Below are 17,184 nucleotides of genomic sequence, written 5' to 3'. Positions count from 1 at the left end.
CCTCCTGTTGAGACCCATGGCCCTGCTACACCCTGCCCCTGGAGAAAAAAAACAGCAAACATGGGTCCTCCAGGCCTTCCTAGAGAGGCCTCATAAGATGCAGCCAATCAGAGGCCAGGTGGGTTAGTTAAAAGGAGCTGCAGGGGCTTAGCAGGTCAGTTCCTGGCTGTGACCTGAGCAGCAAAGAAGGGTGCTCTGCTTTGGCTACAGGTCTGAGAGATAACCAGATGTTGAGTTCTGGCTTTCTGCAAGGAGAGAGTAGACGTGAGAACTGTAACCCGAAGGTAATGGGTGAAAGGAAAGAGATCTAGTGAGAAAATGCCCAAGAAAAACAGTAGCAGCTAACTGAAGGAGTTAAAGGGAGCAGTGTGAGATTGCTGTCCATAGCGTATCTGGCTGGGACCCGGAGTACTGGGTGGGCCCAGGTCCCCGCACCAACCACTGGCCAAGTGTCCTAAGCCCCGAGAAGAGGATAAGGCATGTTTAGAAGCCAAAAGCAAAGGGCTGGAACGGGGCTGAAGACCCTGGTATGGCCAGACAGACTGTCTTATAAACTCTTGGTTCCCCGTCTGCAAGGGGACTGAACTTGAGTGATGACCTGGCTGAAGAGGTGGGGCAATGAGAACTGGTGAAGACAAAGAGTCTCCAGGGGAAAAGTCCTAGGGACGCTGCTCTATAACAGGCCAAGGAAGGACTTAAAGTTAGCCCAGAAGGGGCTCACAACTGAAACCAGAGACAGGGCTGTAAACACTAACAAAGGCACAGCAATAATCCTTGTTGGACCTTTGTTACCCCAGAAGGGTTTAATTCGTGCATCATGTGTGGCTTGGCTGGAGGGCTGAGCCACTGAAGTCCTGTCTAGTGAGGTCAGCAGCTGACGGGGTGCCAGGAGCAGAGAAAAAGTACAGGATTACACCCAGCTGGCAGGAGGCATTGACCACAGGTGAGTGCCCCATCACATATGGCAACCTACAAAGCAACATTAAAGGTGGATGTCCAGGACGGTCATCCACTCTATGACTTCCAACGACATGGAATGAATCAAGGCTGTGCCCCCGGAGAATGATCTTAGAGGGCAGTGGTTCACTAGACCTTCCATGGTTTGGATGCCTTCTCCATATTCACATATCAGGCTGTCCTTCACTTTCCATCTGTTTAGTAGGTAGCTTCAATACCAAGTGAGGTTCTGATGTGGTTGGCTGTGATCCATATCTTACGTAGCATGGTGAAGTCAGGTAGTTGGTGCTGAGGTTCCTCTGAGACCTCTTCTACTCGGTGCCCCAAGAACTCAGTTTGACTCTAGTTTCATCACCTAGGTTCCTTTATTTGGTGTACAGCAAAGCTAAGCTGAGTTGATCAGACTCAAACATAGGGGATGGGTATAGGGCAGACGTGGGCAAACTACGGCCCGTGGGCCATATCTGGCCCACGGGACCGTCCTCCGCGGCCCCTGAGCTCCCGGCCGGGGAGCCTAGTCCCCGGCCCCTCCCCAGCAGCCACGCTGCCACGTGGGCCACACTCTGGCCCGCCGCTCCCGCTGGGCAGCGTGGGGAGCGCAGCTGGCTCTGACCGGGTGTCGCGGCAGCGAGCTCCTGCTGCTGGTAAGGGGGCGGGGAGCGGGGGGGTTGAGTAAGGGAGCGGGGGATCCTGGGGGGCAGCCAGGGAGGAGGGGGCAGTTGGATGAGGCGGAGATTTTGGGGGGGGCGGTCAGGGGAGGGAGGATTGGGAGTGGGAGTCCTGGGGGGGCCTGTCAGGGGGCAGAGATGTGGATAGGGGTCGGGAGGGCAGTGAGGGGACAGGGAGAAGGGGAGGTTGGATAAGGGGGTGGGATCCCAGGGGGCAATTAGGGACGGGGGGTTCGGGGAGGGGGTGGTTGGGGACGAGGAGCAGAGGGCGGTTGGATAGGGGGTGGGAGTCCCGGGGGGGCTGTCAGGGGGCGGGGGTGTGGATAGGGGGTGGTTAGGGGACAAGGAACAGGGGGGGTTGGATGGGTTGGGGGTTTTGAGGGGGGCAGTCAGGGTGGGAAGTGGGAGGGGGCAGATAGGGGGCGGGGGCCAGGCTGTTTGGGGAGGCACAGCCTTCCCTACCCGGCCCTCCATACAGTTGCGCAACCCCGATGTGGCCCTCGGCCAAAAAGTTTGCTCACCCTTGGTATAGGGTATAGCACACAGCCAAAGTTACACAGAAAAGCTTTTCCTTATACATTTTTGCCAACATTAATAACATTGTGACCAGTGTCCCAGTGGAAGCCAGCTGTGGTTACCCAATTAGGGTGAACTGCAACAAATGGGGCAGTCAATCCCCAAAGCTTGTGGATATTTTAATATTTTATATTTACCAAGACAGCACAAAAGAGCTTCTTTATTACCTCACTGGTTATTCTGAAGTCCAAACAACACAGTTCCCTTAAAGTAACCCAGCCTCAGGCTTCCATCCAAGTACCTAAGTCAAATATGATGAAGATTTCTGAAAATCTCATTTCATCATATAAAAGAAAAGGTTCTAGCAATCCCAAAGGATCAGACACATTACCTCCCAGGTTATTGAATATTCCAAATCTTACCCAAATACACACTTATAGCCAATTTTATATTAAATAAACTAAAATTTATTAAAAAAGAAAAGAGAGATGGTTAAAAGATCAATATACATACAGACATGAGTTCAATTCTTGAGGTTCAGATACATAGAGATGGTGAGCTTTGTAGTTGCAAAGAGTTCTTTTAGAATTTAGTTCATAGGTCATAGTCCAATATCATATTCAGGGCAGACAAGTCAGCGCTGGGATCGTGCTTCAATGCCGGGGAAGCTTAAGCCACCTCAGCCCTTGCCCTACCCCCTTCACCGAGGCCCTGTCTCTGCCCCGCCCCTTCTCCGAGACCCCACCCCTGCTCACTCCATATCCCCTCCGTCGCTGGCTCTCCCCCACCCCCACTAACTTTTACCAGGCAGGGTCAGGCAGGGAGTTTTGGGGCAGAAGGGGGAGCGTGGTGCGGGCTCCGGGCTGGAGTTTGGGTGCAGGAGGGGGTGCAGGCTCTTGGAGGGAGGTTGGATGCGGGCGGGGATATGGCCTCTGGGAGGGAGTTTGGGTGTGGGCTCTGGGCTGGGGCACGGGAGGGATTCCGGCTCTGGCCCGGCACTTACCTTGGGCAGCCCCCGAAAGTGACCTGCACATCCCTCTGGCAGCGGTTCCTAGGCGGGGGGGTCGGGGGGTATCCGCACGCTGCCCCTGCCCGCAGGCACTGCCCCTGAAGCTCCCATTGGCTGCAGTTCCTGGCCAATGGGAGCTGTGAGTCAGTGCTTGGGGCGTGGGCAGTGCACGGAGACCCCCATGCCCCTCCCAGGGACATGCTGGACACTTCCGGGAGTGGTGCGGGGCCAGGGCAGGTAGGAAGCCTGCCTTAGCCCAACTGCACCTCTGGACTTTTCCATGCAGGAGGCGCTGGGAGGAGGGGGGAGGAGTTGAGGGAGGGGGAGGGGTTGATCAGTGTGGCCCACGGACCCCCTGGGACCCCAGTTTGAGAAATGCCTCCCTAAAGGATACGTCTTGGCACTATCACTCTTTAATATTTATATCAGCGAAATGCCTTCGACACAGTGTGACAGAATATACCCGTGTTCACACTGTACACACTATTGTAATAATGTTTGTACAGGATATGCCTTGTGAGGTATCATTTAAAATCTCATAATTTGCTGATCAGTAATATCAAGGCAAAGTGCATGTAGTAGCGTTATATGAGAAGTTATAAACATAAGCTGAGATAATGACTAAAAACAGATTTTCCAGACAAGTCTGGGGAGTGGCCAAACCAGTTCCTAAGAGACAAAGGGCAAGCTGACGTCTCAGCCAGGTGTAAACAAGGCTGATGGACCATTACCTGCTAAATGGCCATTCTTTGGCAGGACAGGGGGCAGGGGCAAAAAAATCCACATCTTAGCAAAAAAACAGCATGGAGTTCTCTTCCTCACAGACTGCCTGTTGCATTGCTCACAGCTGGAAATGCTTCTCAAAGAGACAGGACTATAAAAAGAAGAGGCAGACACCGCAAGACACCACTCTCTCTCTCCCCATTGTATTCACTGCACTTGAAAAGACAAAGGAAGCAGCTGCTGCACTCTGGGGGAGGGGCCCTGACCTAAACAGTTTGGTCAGTAAGACTGCTGGAAGCATGTGGTGAGAAAACTTTTCTTTGAATCTAATGTAGATTAAGTTAGGCACCAGTAAACGTTTTATCTTTATTTTCTTGTAACCATTTCTGACTTTGATGCCTCATTACTTGTATTCACTTAAAATCTCTCTTTGTGGTTAATAAAACTTTGTTTTTTAATGTTTTATCTAATCCAGTACATTCAAGTTGAAGTGTCTGGGTAACTCCACTGGGGGTAATAAGTTGTGTGCATGTTATTCCCTTAAAGGAATAATGGACTTACTATATTTGTACTATCTAGGAGAGGGCTGGGCAGTACAGGACATACATTTCTGGGTGGCAGAGGGGGGTAAAATCGAAGACTAGGTGTGTGTTGGGGTCACCCTGTGGTAATCTTTAAGGTACGGCTGGCTGGCTGCAGCATGCACAGACATAGTTGGGAGTGACTGACATGCTGGAGGTTATTTGTGAGCAGTCCAGGTAGTTGTAAAGGGCAACCCAGGTTACAAGGCAGAGGTGACACAGCTACTCATTGGTCTGGCTTGTACCCTGTTATGTCACACCCAGCCATGGAACTTTGGATATGTGGATGACCTTGTGATCGCATCCAAGCGAGCACTTCCACCCATGCGGAACGCATCCTCCCAGATGTGAAAAAGCTGGAGGAGGGCTATAGGTTATGGCGACTCAGACCAAACCCTTGGAAAAACAGCTATGTCCTTTTTCCACCTGAGCAACCAACTTGAATGTTACCTTCTAGAACACTAAACTCAGGCACAAAGATTTCCTAAAATATCTTAGTGTGATACTGGATCATAGCCTCACATACCGCCAACACCTGACAAAGACCACTGCTAAGATACAACCAGGAGCAATATAATTCCCAAACAGACTCCCTGCTCTCAGTTTCAGTGCCCAGCCCCACCCCAGATCACAGCCACTGGGAAGAGCCATTACAGGGAAAGCCCAGCTTTGCTCCAGGGCTGGGGGGACCATGCTCAAGTGCTCTGTGAGGATGACATACATGCAGTCTGGTCATGCATATGAGCTGTAAGGGGATGGAGCATGCTCAGTTGCTCTGGGGTGATGGTGCATGCACAGTCCAGTCAGCACTAGGAGCTGTGAGAGGCTTGCATATGCTCAATAAGGGCGGAATCTTTGGAGTTTTTAGCTGCTAAAATGAAAGACGTCTCTACTGAGCATGTGTGAACTGTGATTTTTTCAAAGTCTTATAACTTGGTCAAATATGGGCCAATTTCCCACAGGAACTGTCATGCTGTCTAGAGTGACTCACAACTGAGAGTGCCTATCTCAGGGTAGAATGTCAGAAAACAAGGGCAGACAGCCCAAACTGGTGATGTGTTCTATAATTAGATTTCACAAAGCCAGCAACAAATGTGAATTCCTGGATCACTATACCAGTCTTACCATGGAGTCATAGACAGACCCCTTAGACTCTCCAGTCTATCTTGCCACCCAGACAAACTTTGTGATAAAAGGTTATTTAAACCTAAAATCACAGCACATTAGGTTGAAACCCGTCATTCACCCCAGATCAGTTGGTACTCTAGAATCTAGAGTCTAGATCTTACACCAAAGACAATGCTGGCAGCCAATTCTATAGTAAACTAACTAATGGTTTATTAGCTAAGAAAAAAAAGAGAGTTATTGAGAGGTTAAAGCGGGTAAAATATAACAACAGGTAAATCACAGTTTATAACTCCAAATGGTGGCAGTGATGTAATAAACTGCCAGTTTCCCAAAAGTCCTTCAGGGCTACCCAGAATAACTCTGGGGATCTCTGTCTTCTCATTCAGATATACTGCCCTATTAGAATCCAAACAGTCCAGAGATGATGGATCATTTCTTGAATCCATATTTATAGCTCCTTCACACAGAAAGCGAGCTGACAGTGTCTTTCTCCACATGGGCTTTTCCTTTGAGTGAGGAAGGCACTTGGACTTTTGACCTCCGACCATATAGATAATGGCCACTTGCTGTGAAATTATTTTCTGTTAAAGTCCTTAGGTCCTTCATTAGCATTTCACAAGATTTCTTTGATAGTTACACAAGTATTTACCATGTAAATGTTTGCTATTACATGATGACAGGAATAGATGAGTGAAAACAATACTGGTAACAGTCCACTAGTTTTTATTAAGTGTAAACATCTGAGTACACACTTATATATCTAACCATTATTTTGATCTATACAAGTGAACTGACCTGAATATACTCTAGCATGACATGGTCAACCAGCATCCCAGCGATCACAAAGGCATATCCCTGACACAAAAGGAACCCCCTGGCAAATTTTTAGTCCCTTTTCCAAAGTATGGAGGAACTAGAGCTGTTCAAAGAAAAGGTCAGCAATTTTTTTTAATATGGGCAAAATAATGTATTTTCCTAAGCACTGTTCTCAGAACCAGCCTAACAGTTTTGGATGAAATTTCCCCCAAAAAATCAGCCTGAGGCAGACATCCAGCATGGAAAATGTCAGCCCAAACAGTTAATTTGGTACAGTTTATAAACAACTGAAAACAAGGTCTTATAATGGGAAGTGTCGGGTAATCTTAAGGCCTCGCCTACAATAAATATATTACATATAAATATATACACACACAATATGTAAATAGATAAACAGCAATCTCCACTAGCTTCTAAGTGGCCTTTTTCTGTAGATTTTGCAATATTGATGCCAGCTGGTTACATGTTTTTATATATGTTTATGCAGGCATTTTTCATTTTTAAACTACTGACACTTTGTTCCATGCCTCTTTACAAGGAAGCCTTTGAAATCCTAAAACCAGTCATAGAAGACACACCTGTGTAGGAGAAAGGGACTTAAGAGAGCTGGTTGTGGGGAGAAGGTGGAACCAGGGAGTCAATATTCCAACATATGGGGAGCAGATATTTTCCCTTACTTTTCAGTTTTTTAAATACTGATGCTCTAATGGGCCACTAGTCTTTAGAACAATGGTTTGTAGTGTTTGTAGAACAGCTGGCCAGAGGCAAATTATGCTAGTATAAAATTCCAAGTAGATACCAGACTGCTGTTTATATTTTGGCTATCATTTTTTTGTTTTAAAATGTTGTAAAATGCACTTGGTATTTTAAATTTCCTTAAGGGAGGAGCCCCAGGCCCTAATATATATTATTTTAATTGACAGGTTTCAGAGTAGCAGCCGTGTTAGTCTGTATCCGCAAAAATAACAGGAGTACTTGTGGCACCTTAGAGACTAACAAATTTATGTGTGTATATATATCTCCTCAATATATGTTTCACTCTATATGCATCCGAAGAAGTGGGTTGTAGCCCACGAAAGCTTATGCTCTAATAAATTTGTTAGTCTCTAAGGTGCCACAAGTACTCCTGTTATTATTTTAATTGGCTCCCCACAGCATCCCAATTTTTAGATATGGGTCTAACAAAAACTTACTGCATGTCCAGCTTGCTGCACTGGTGGCCAAAGAGTAGGTCTGTTTTCTTAGCAATCAAGAACAACAATAATAATCTCCTAGTGGGCTGAAATGTGTGAACTAAGCACAAGATACAAGTCTAGTACTCATTCTTCTGTTTCTTTTTTATTTTTAAATTAAAGATCAAAGCACTCATGAAAAGCAAAGCAGAGTTAAAAGAACAACTTGATCAAATGAAATGCAATATGGCCCAAGGCAGAACCCATATAGCGGTTACCATCTAAGCAAGCTACAATAGATCTTTCAAGGCAGGAAGAAATGCATTAGGAGCCCGTGTAATGCATAAAAAGCTGAACTGACAGGGCTGAAACAACACCCAATACATTTTCCCCCCCATTCCAAAAACAGCTGAAATTTAGTTTAACTTGACACAGTTCAGCATAAATCTCTTGTTCCTCCAGTACTTAGGTCCTGCATGCACCAGGGATATTTGCATGTGTAACTACACCGATACCTAAATTTGTCAAATCCCTACATTTGCACTGGTGTAACTAACTCAATGTGGTTACACCAGGGAAAACCCCTTAGGGAGACATGCTGCACTGATATAGAGTAGGGCTTGTACCTGGTGACTGTTTATGCTAGAAAGCTATACCACTTTAACCATACCAATATGGTCAAAACAGTACAACCCTTCTAGTGTGGATGCGGTTATATCTGTATAAAGTTGCTTTAACACTGGTATAGCTTCTCCCATACAGGAAGGGAAATAAGTTATACCAATATAACACTCCTTTATATGGGTAAAACTATAAGGGTTGTAGTAGTATAGCTATTTTAGAAAAAACAAAATCATCCCCTTAACCAAAATAGTTCAACTGGTACAAAAACTGTATAAATCAAGCCTTAATCTACTGGAGTAAACTGCACCAATGTCAAGCTTGCTTTCTGTAACCCATGTTAGCCAATTGTGGCTCTTTCCCCGCCTCCCCAGCTGCTAGACCAATAAAAAGGCTGATGTGTCTGCTATGCCTCCTGAGCCACCTGGTATCCTTTTAGATCAAACAGTAAAGACTCATGCTTTTAGATCCAGAAGATGCAGGTCCAGTCCCTGCATATGACCCCTGCAGGATGTCATTACATTTACACCTATGAAGCATGTGTATATTACAGGTTGAGCCAGCGTAACTACACTCGTAGTTATACCAGGGTACATTTTTCTAACATAGACAGAGCCTCAAAGTGTTTACTTTCTTTATTTTATTCTATTTCACATAAGAGCCTCCTTTACTGGGATCATTGCCAACACTGACCCGCTATGACAGTGATCTCTAAACTTTTTTGATCGCGCACCCTATCAGTAAAAAAATTTTGAGCACGCACCCCCTGCCGCGCCGGCTCTACCATTTTTGCCAAAGCAAAAAAAAAAAAAAAAAAAAAGCCGCTCGGACTCCCACCCGAACTGCCGAAGCAAAAAACAAACAAACAAACAAACAAACAAACAACACTCCTCCTGCCGCGCACCCCCAAGGATACTCTTGCGCACCCCACTTTCCAGACCACTGGGTTATGATACCAGGAAGACAACAATTGGTACATTGAGAACACCTACAAAAAACGACAGTCAGTGCCAGCAAGATTAAATTGAAGAGTGAAGGGAGGATTCTGCTGGCCAAACAACCACCATGTATTTTCATCAAAATAGTATTAGTATGGCTTCTGACTGGAAATCAATGTAAGAGTCTCTTAAATACAGTGTTATCCAACAGCCACAAGAAAGTGTGTGTGGGGACATGGGGGCAGATACTGTTTTTATTTTATTTTATTTTTTAATACCCGTCTACAGTCTATTTTGTGGAAAAAAGGTTATTACTGCATAAAGAGGATCCAAATCCCACACCTGCAGGACTTGCACAGTAAAGGGACTTAAGTAAAGTTGCGTCCCATAAAGCATTAATTTATACTAGAAGATACAAAAATAACTGCCAGATTAAAGTCTAATTTGGGTAAATTCCTTTGGTGAGACCAAAAGGGACATGGATACTAATCTCATAATATGACAACTCCCTCTCAAATCTTAGCAACACAGCACTGTGGGTAGCATAACCCATTTCTGTAATGTCCCCAATTACTGTATGAAATGATTACTGTGGAGTTCATCAATAAATTTTATTTTACTTCACTGCTTGTTCATTTTATTTTTATGTTTTCCATGTCTTTTGTGCAGTTAGCACCTTTTATAGATAAATTAAACTTTATTATTGTACTTCATACATTTGAATTTTCGATTGTAGTGTATAAATCTGAACTGTTGAATTTTATTTGATAGGGTGCGCGATATGCACTCACAATCAGTAAAAAAATTTTGAGCACACACCCCCTGCCGCGCCGGCTCTACCATTTTTGCTGAAGCAAAAAAAAAAAAGCCGCTCGGACTTATATATATATATATATATATATATACACACACACACACACATACATACACACACACATATATATCATATATATATACAAAAATGTATTTATATTAATATTGTGTTTGTTCTGTCCAGAAATAAAGATGATTTATTTAAAAAAAAAAAACAGTAAAACTTGCCTATAACTTGGGATGCAATGCACACCAATTTTCATTTGCCTGCCAACTTGTTTTCTGTGCTTTAGTTGATAACAGCAGACGACACTGGTGTTCTCTCTCCTCACTGATACTTGTTACCCAGTGCAGTCAGTCATCGAACAAGATTTTAGTGCCCTCCAGCTGATTTGATGCTGGTCCCTCTTTCAGTTGGAAGAGCTCTGGTAGCATGCTATACCTTCCTATACTGGCCTGGCCGAATTCTCAAGGTTTGTCTTTGAAGAAAAAAAACAAAAAACCAACCAACCAACAAAACCCTAAAATTGTCTTGGCAGATCTCTGTGCTGGTTTATCCACGTCTCGCAAATTAGCAGGCAAGGGAAAATGTGTATGACTTGGTTCAAACTGTCTGCAAAATCTGGATAGCAGTCAGCACAGGTAAATACTCAGGATTAGGAACAGTCTAGAGAGACATGCTCACTGGAGAGTAGGGGAGGAAGCAAAAGTGCAGTTATAGTAAACTTCCTTTTACAGTATCAGAGGGGTAGCCGTGTTAGTCTGGATCTGTAAAAAGCAACAGAGAGTCTGTTCCTTGTTCCTTTTACAGTTAAATTATTCTATGAACATTTTTACTTCATTGTGAGAGACTCCACAGATTGTAGGTACATGCAACTTCAATTTGAAGCCCTGAACTTCCACCTGCCTGTCTCTTTACAGAAGCCAATGTTACTCAGTGGAATTCATATGGCATTCAGTACTGAAGTGTGTATCATGCATAAGTTAAAGGATCTGAGGACTAGAACCTGGGTCTGCAGAGCTTGGGACAGCTGCTGGGAGGCCATGCTAAGGCACAGCAAGGGAGCACTGTGGAGAGTAGGCACCGCAAGAAGTACTGCCCAAGAGACAGAGTGACGACCCTCTGACTGGACAACTGCCCTATTTAACCCCCGAGTTTGCCTGGGCAATCACACAGACTTCAGCCTGCTGCAGTGCCAGACTTTCCTTGATCTCCAGTCTCTGACTCCAGCCTGTCTCTGACCCTGACTCTTGCCTCCTGAGTCCAGCCTGCTACTCCCTCTGATCTCCAGTCTCCGACCCCGGTCTCACTCTTCCTTACAATCCAGCTCTTGCGTTTCCTCCAACTCCTTATCAGTGACTACTGTCCCTGGTGTGCAGACCTCTGCCCAGCTGCGACCGCTAGGCAAGACTGCCTGTGCCCTGGTCCCTTCTAAGAAGAGGTGGAGTTGTAAGGCTCCAGGACTATATATGTAAGTCAAAAAACGTCAATATTTCATTAAGAAGGTTACAAACCAATGTTTTTCATAGTTCTACTGCATACAAAATAATATTATGGACAATATATGTAACATGCACACATACATACATACAGAGTGCACATACTTTACCTATTAAAGCTTCAAAACAGTTGGCCATCGCATGACGTAGATCCGATTCCCTACAAAGGTCAGGTCCATGAGCATAAAGCATAAACCGATCCAGTTCCAACTTCTACAAATACCAACACAATATGTGAAAAGGACAGTCGAAACTGTTGACCATTTGTACTATAAAAATACAAGCATTCAGGTTGTCAATCGTACAGCATTTCGGGGCCTTATTAGTTCATATATGTTATTGTGGAACAACTCGCTTTGAGAAAATTGAAAAGCAGTCCTCCAGCTAACAATGGTGTATAATTAGTCCTCAAATATAAAACCAGACTACTCTATTGTAGCTTACTATGTAAACAATTAGAGTTTGATATTGAACTCCTGACATAACTATCCAGGGTGAAGAAAAATAGTAAAACCAAGGGCGGAAGGAAAGCCATGGGGAGCAATGGTAGTACTGACCTCTGTGGATGAGTCTGATGGGGGAAAAGAGGTAAGAATGAACCTAATCCTGTCTCATGGTTGAATGATGCCACAGTAGTATAGTATCAATGTTTTTCCCTGAAGAAGTAGGGGAATTAAAGATGGGGAGAAAGATTTCACCAAAGAGAAGAGGAATAAAGTTAGAGAGAAGTAACCTCGGTGGCCAGAATCCAATAAAAATCCATCTCCTGCCTGAAGCAGGCCTACCGCAGCAACACGTGGCAGTAGCAAATGCCTCTTGTCTGTGGAACAGTTAATCCACAGGGCCACATGGCTTTCTTTTCCCCTCCCCCCCTCCAAATGTGCACTATTCACATCAGTCTGTTTGCTAATCTATAGGACTGCTTGCCTATAGATACAGGTACTGTGTCACATGTCTTATGTGATATATGATCATTCTGATATGGAAATGCCCATAAGAATTATTAGGTTTCCTTTTACATAGTTATCTTTTTCACACAAAGCCATTAATGGAATTTTTGAAGAGGAGAGATTTGTGCATTTTGCAAAATGTGTATTAGAATAGGTTTTCCCAAACTGGTGTAAGATTCCACAGACCAATTTCTCATTAATTTTCAACTGTGTCCCCCTAGAGTGCATTTAATAGGTGAGGCTGGAAAACTGAAACAGTTTAGAGATCTATGGTCTGAAATGAATTTCAATTTAAAAAAACAGTGTTGAATTTTCAATAGATAAAACCTATTTGCCATACAACAAAAAAGATATCACTTATATTACACTGCACTTTGTACACTGAGGCAAGCTACTCTGAAGAATCAACATCAAAATAAAATGTTGTGGTTTACATTGAATTTAAGCTTCTTGAAGGTTATTTTCTGCTTTTAGTGTCAACTCCAATTTTTCCAGCTTAATACTTCTTTGAATAAATTAATAATTTCAGATTTGATCAAGGTAGGTTGCCGATATCTTTTCTAAAACTAGATTATAAAGTAATATGAGCGCAACAGAAATTGGTAGTTTGAATCCCAAAACAAACAATTTGGATGCACCAATACCTAGAATAAAATAGGGACTTTGAGAAAGGTAGGTGGCCTACAGGAAAAACCAACAGCCAAGCAAAGCAAACCAATCTGTGGCAAATCAAAAGTGTCCCACTTTGAGCTACAGCAATGGTGGAAGGAGACTCCTAAAAGGAAAACCCAGGTGCTGTGTATCTGTGTAGATACAGACTATAAGAGAAGATGGGCCAGCTCAGCCAGAAGAAATATTCCCACATATTGGATCCTCAGAGAAATCCACAGAGGGCTAGGGCAACCCACAATACAGAAGAGTCCACCTCAGATTATTCAACCATGACCCTTCCAGATAATTACAGACCAACATTTACCAGAGATCTTACTTATCTTCTTTGAACTGAAGAAAATTGAAGCAGTGTGATGTTGTAGAGGGATATTTAAACAAAGGGGCAGGGGGAGAGAAGGGATGATGGAAACAAAGCATCCCGCAGAAAATCAGGTAAATTTATATTTAATAAATAAAATATATTTACATTATAAAACATGCTGTAAGATACATAAGCAACTTTCTCAAAAGAGGCCATAAATGTGATAACATATTTAGAACATGGATATTTTTAAGAACACATGCACCGGTTTCACACAGGATTTTAAATGATAAAGCATTTTAAAGTGGTACTTTAACAACAACATATTTATGAATGGAGCTTTAATTGAAAGGCTTTTCTGTAATCTGTACTGTCTTGCTCACTGCATACTTAAAGAAGCCCTTTGGAAGAAAATTCCTTGCCCCTCCATTCCTGATAGGAAATGAAGAGAACAAGGACAGGAAGTTAAATGCATAATCTTTGACAATAATTCTGGACTGGATAATACATTTTTAAATTATTGGCTATGGAGAAAGAAAACTAAAAAGGGAATTTTGAAACCATAGGCAATATATTTAGAATATAAATTTTGGCTGGTGTAATCTTAGTAAGTCTTTGGCCTGCTATATTGTTGTTGTTGCACGAGGGAGGGTGTTTCTTTGAAATCAAATGTAGTAAGATTTTCACTGTTAACAAAACCAAATTTGAACAACCAAACCATCATGAAAATGGATTTTATCGGGTTTCTGTAGCATATTCCAATCTTACTATCACAGAGAAAATTAAAAAAAACCCAAACACACATCACTCACAAAATCTAATAAAAAGCTAAACTTCATAGAACTTCTTATATTTTTTCATAGTTTGATCTTATTTATCACAAAAAGCCCTTCTAATATTATTCTTTGCCAGAAGGCAGTAAGCCTAAACAGTGAATATCCAGGCTGGGAAATAATCAAAGGGGTTTTTCTCACCTTTCTCCCTCTACGCTTTCTTGCTACATATGCTGTATTATAGGTTCTTCTACAACTATCAAATTTGCTCTTCAATTATCCATTCACTACCAACATTCACTAGCTCCAGTGCAACAAACGGTTAAATATATGGAGGCCTTAATGACAGAAGCCCAAAAGTCCATATATTAGCAGAAGGAGTCACTCCTCCTGAATGCCCCCTCCATATACCTCCCTCCCCTTGTCAGATTCCAAATGTGACTTCCTCAAAGTTTACCTTCAAAACGAATGACAGAGCTAGTGACCAAACTCAAATCCAAAACATATAGTAAAGATAAGGATAGGTGGACAGACCAGTAACTAACCCACCCACTGCCAGACATCATAGCTACATAATTCCAATAAAGAGATAAAAATGCCTGTACATACCTTGGCCAACATAGCAAGATGCTGGTTCTGAACAATGGCAGTGCGATATGTAGCTAACCCCCCTTCCTCTAGGCTTGGAAACAGGTAGTACAAATGGACACTGCAAGGAAAAAATTCAAATAGACTCAACACTGATACATTTGCTATTAGAGTCTATACCAGTTACCTGCTGCTCTGTGGGATGCTGACACCTCAATATGTTCTTTAATGGGTGACACAGTTCCCTCCCCACCACAGCTATAGTAAAAACTTGTTTGTTTGTTTTTAAACAGTATTGTGTAGATCATCTTTTTACTATTTAGCATACAATTTTTAACTACCTGAAATCACACATATTGTCACCTTCTCTGCAGATTTCAATGGTAGCTTGGACCTCTACAACAAAAGAATGCTGGGGCAAAACACTCAGTAGGAGCAGGCAATCTCTACGGTGAGAGAAAACAGCTTGATTCCAGACAGGCAAACATAGTAAGGAGACACCATTCAGTCAAATCTGGCCCAAGATGTAGGATTTTTAAAAAAATGCTTTTACAATACTATTTTTTTTAATTCCACTGAAAAGTTTGGGTTTTTGTTTGTTTGTTTTTAAAGGCAAACCTCTCCCTGAAGCTACTGCAAACCAAACATTGCAACAGCCTGCACAAGAGCCTTATGATCGTGAAACTGCATAGTAACTGGCTATACAAAAGTGAAATCAACTAGCCTATTTTTATCCAAGGTGACACAGCTGGAAAAATATAATTAACAGTATATCTAGTGAAAAATTCATTAGGAACAAACAAAATGGACTTTCAAAAGGCCTTTAATAAAGTAGTACATGAAGTAATTAAGGAATTAATTTAAGGAAATTATGTACAATCATGGATTATAAATTGGCTAACAGTCAGTAAAAGAAAGTAGGGATTAAATCGTCCATCCAAGATTTGCAAAAGTGACTAGTGATTTTGGGTGCCTTAGTTTATGGGAGGCTAATCTCAAAGACCATGAGGAGGCAGGATCTTTAGAGAGTGTGCTCGGCACGTTCTGTAAAATTAACCCCCCATGAGCTATCTCAAGATGGTCATGCAAAAATTAAAGTGTGACACCCTGTACCCACATATTCACCAGTTATATGACTATAATATGTTTTGTACTAACTATGCCTTGTGAGGTATCATTTGAAAAGTCAGGATCTGTTGAACATTACTGTCCTGTTGAATTGTATGTACTACCATTGTAAGTGATGCCATGAAGTTTTGCATATGTGTTACTGAAATATGTTGTGAGTTTGGGAGATGCCCACAGTTAGCCTTTCAGTGGCAACAAAGGAGCAGCTAACACCTCCAAGACAGATTAACATCAGGATTAGTCAGTCATGTGTTGATGGCCCATCAAGGAGAATCTACTCTCCCAGTGGACCCCTCTCGAAAACTCCTGAGAGAGCACATACAAGATGGGGGCTGTCTAACCCCCGTGACACAGCAAGGATCTTTCCAGCACCTGGAAGAGAGTATAAAATGAGGGGCAATGACATCACCACTTCGCCTCCCTCACCTCAACACCTAGAAACAAGAACATTTGCAAGACAAAGGGAAGCATCCTTGAACTGGGAAGAAGGGATGGTCCTAACTAGGCTTTTTAGTTAGTATGAATTATGAACTAAATCCAGTATGGTGAGGAAAAACTGCTTGATTCAAATCTTGCTTAGTCTGATAAAGTTTAGGATTTAGACTGTGATTTTATCTTTTATTTCTTATATAACCAACTCTGACCTCTATGCCAAACATTTATAATCACTTAAAATCTATCTTTCTGTAGTTAAGAAACTTATTTTAATGTTTTTTACCAGTTTGTCTAAGGTGCTTGAGGAATCTACTCAGATTACAAAGGCTGGGGCATGTCCACTACACTTTGAAGGAGTGGCAAACTAACTAATGAGCTTACACTGATCAAGAAGATCTTGAGCGGTGTAGGATGGTACATTTCTGGGGTACAAAGCTGGGGCTGGGGGGATATGTTGGTGTCTCCCTGTGTATAGTTTACGAGTGACTGTGCGAGCCTGCAAATAACTTTGGGTGTGCCTTCAAAGGCTAATGGCTATGTGGGAGCGAAGCTTGAAGGAGCTGCTTGTCACTAGCAGAGCAGTGTGAGAGGTACCCTGATACAGAGACTAAAAAGGGGACACAGCAGTCTCACTGTCCAGGTTGTACGCTGGAGGCTGTCACATAAGGTGCCTAAAATCACTAGTCAGTTTTAAAAATCTGGGCCTCAATTTAACAAAAGGTTAACAGTGAGGTATCATAAGGTTCCACACAGTGATGTTTCACATATTCATCAGTGATCTGGAAAAGAGTGCAAAGAGCAAGATGGAAAAAATTGCAGATGACAAGAAATTATTTAAGTTAGTCAACAATAAAAACTGCTTAAGTGTTTTCCTCAACTGGGGCAAAAGTTAGGT

General features: G+C 42.9%; 1 protein-coding gene across 1 annotated transcript in view; it reads right to left on the bottom strand.

Moving 5' to 3' along the window:
* The window catches only part of DROSHA (drosha ribonuclease III), a 114,305-nt gene that overhangs the window by 27,493 nt on the left and 69,628 nt on the right, over window positions 1–17,184 (bottom strand). Inside the window, exons 21-22 of the mRNA XM_065397727.1 lie at window positions 14,748–14,847; window positions 11,553–11,655 (exon numbers count right to left, since the gene is read on the bottom strand). Coding sequence (XP_065253799.1) covers window positions 11,553–11,655; window positions 14,748–14,847 — 203 coding nt within the window. The remainder of the gene's footprint in view (window positions 1–11,552; window positions 11,656–14,747; window positions 14,848–17,184) is intronic.

This window comes from Emys orbicularis, chromosome 2 (genome assembly GCF_028017835.1).
Source record: "Emys orbicularis isolate rEmyOrb1 chromosome 2, rEmyOrb1.hap1, whole genome shotgun sequence".
Lineage (NCBI taxonomy): Eukaryota > Metazoa > Chordata > Testudines > Emydidae > Emys > Emys orbicularis.
The sequence above is the reverse complement of the archived record's forward strand: the minus strand, read 5'-3'. Positions and strand labels throughout refer to the sequence as shown.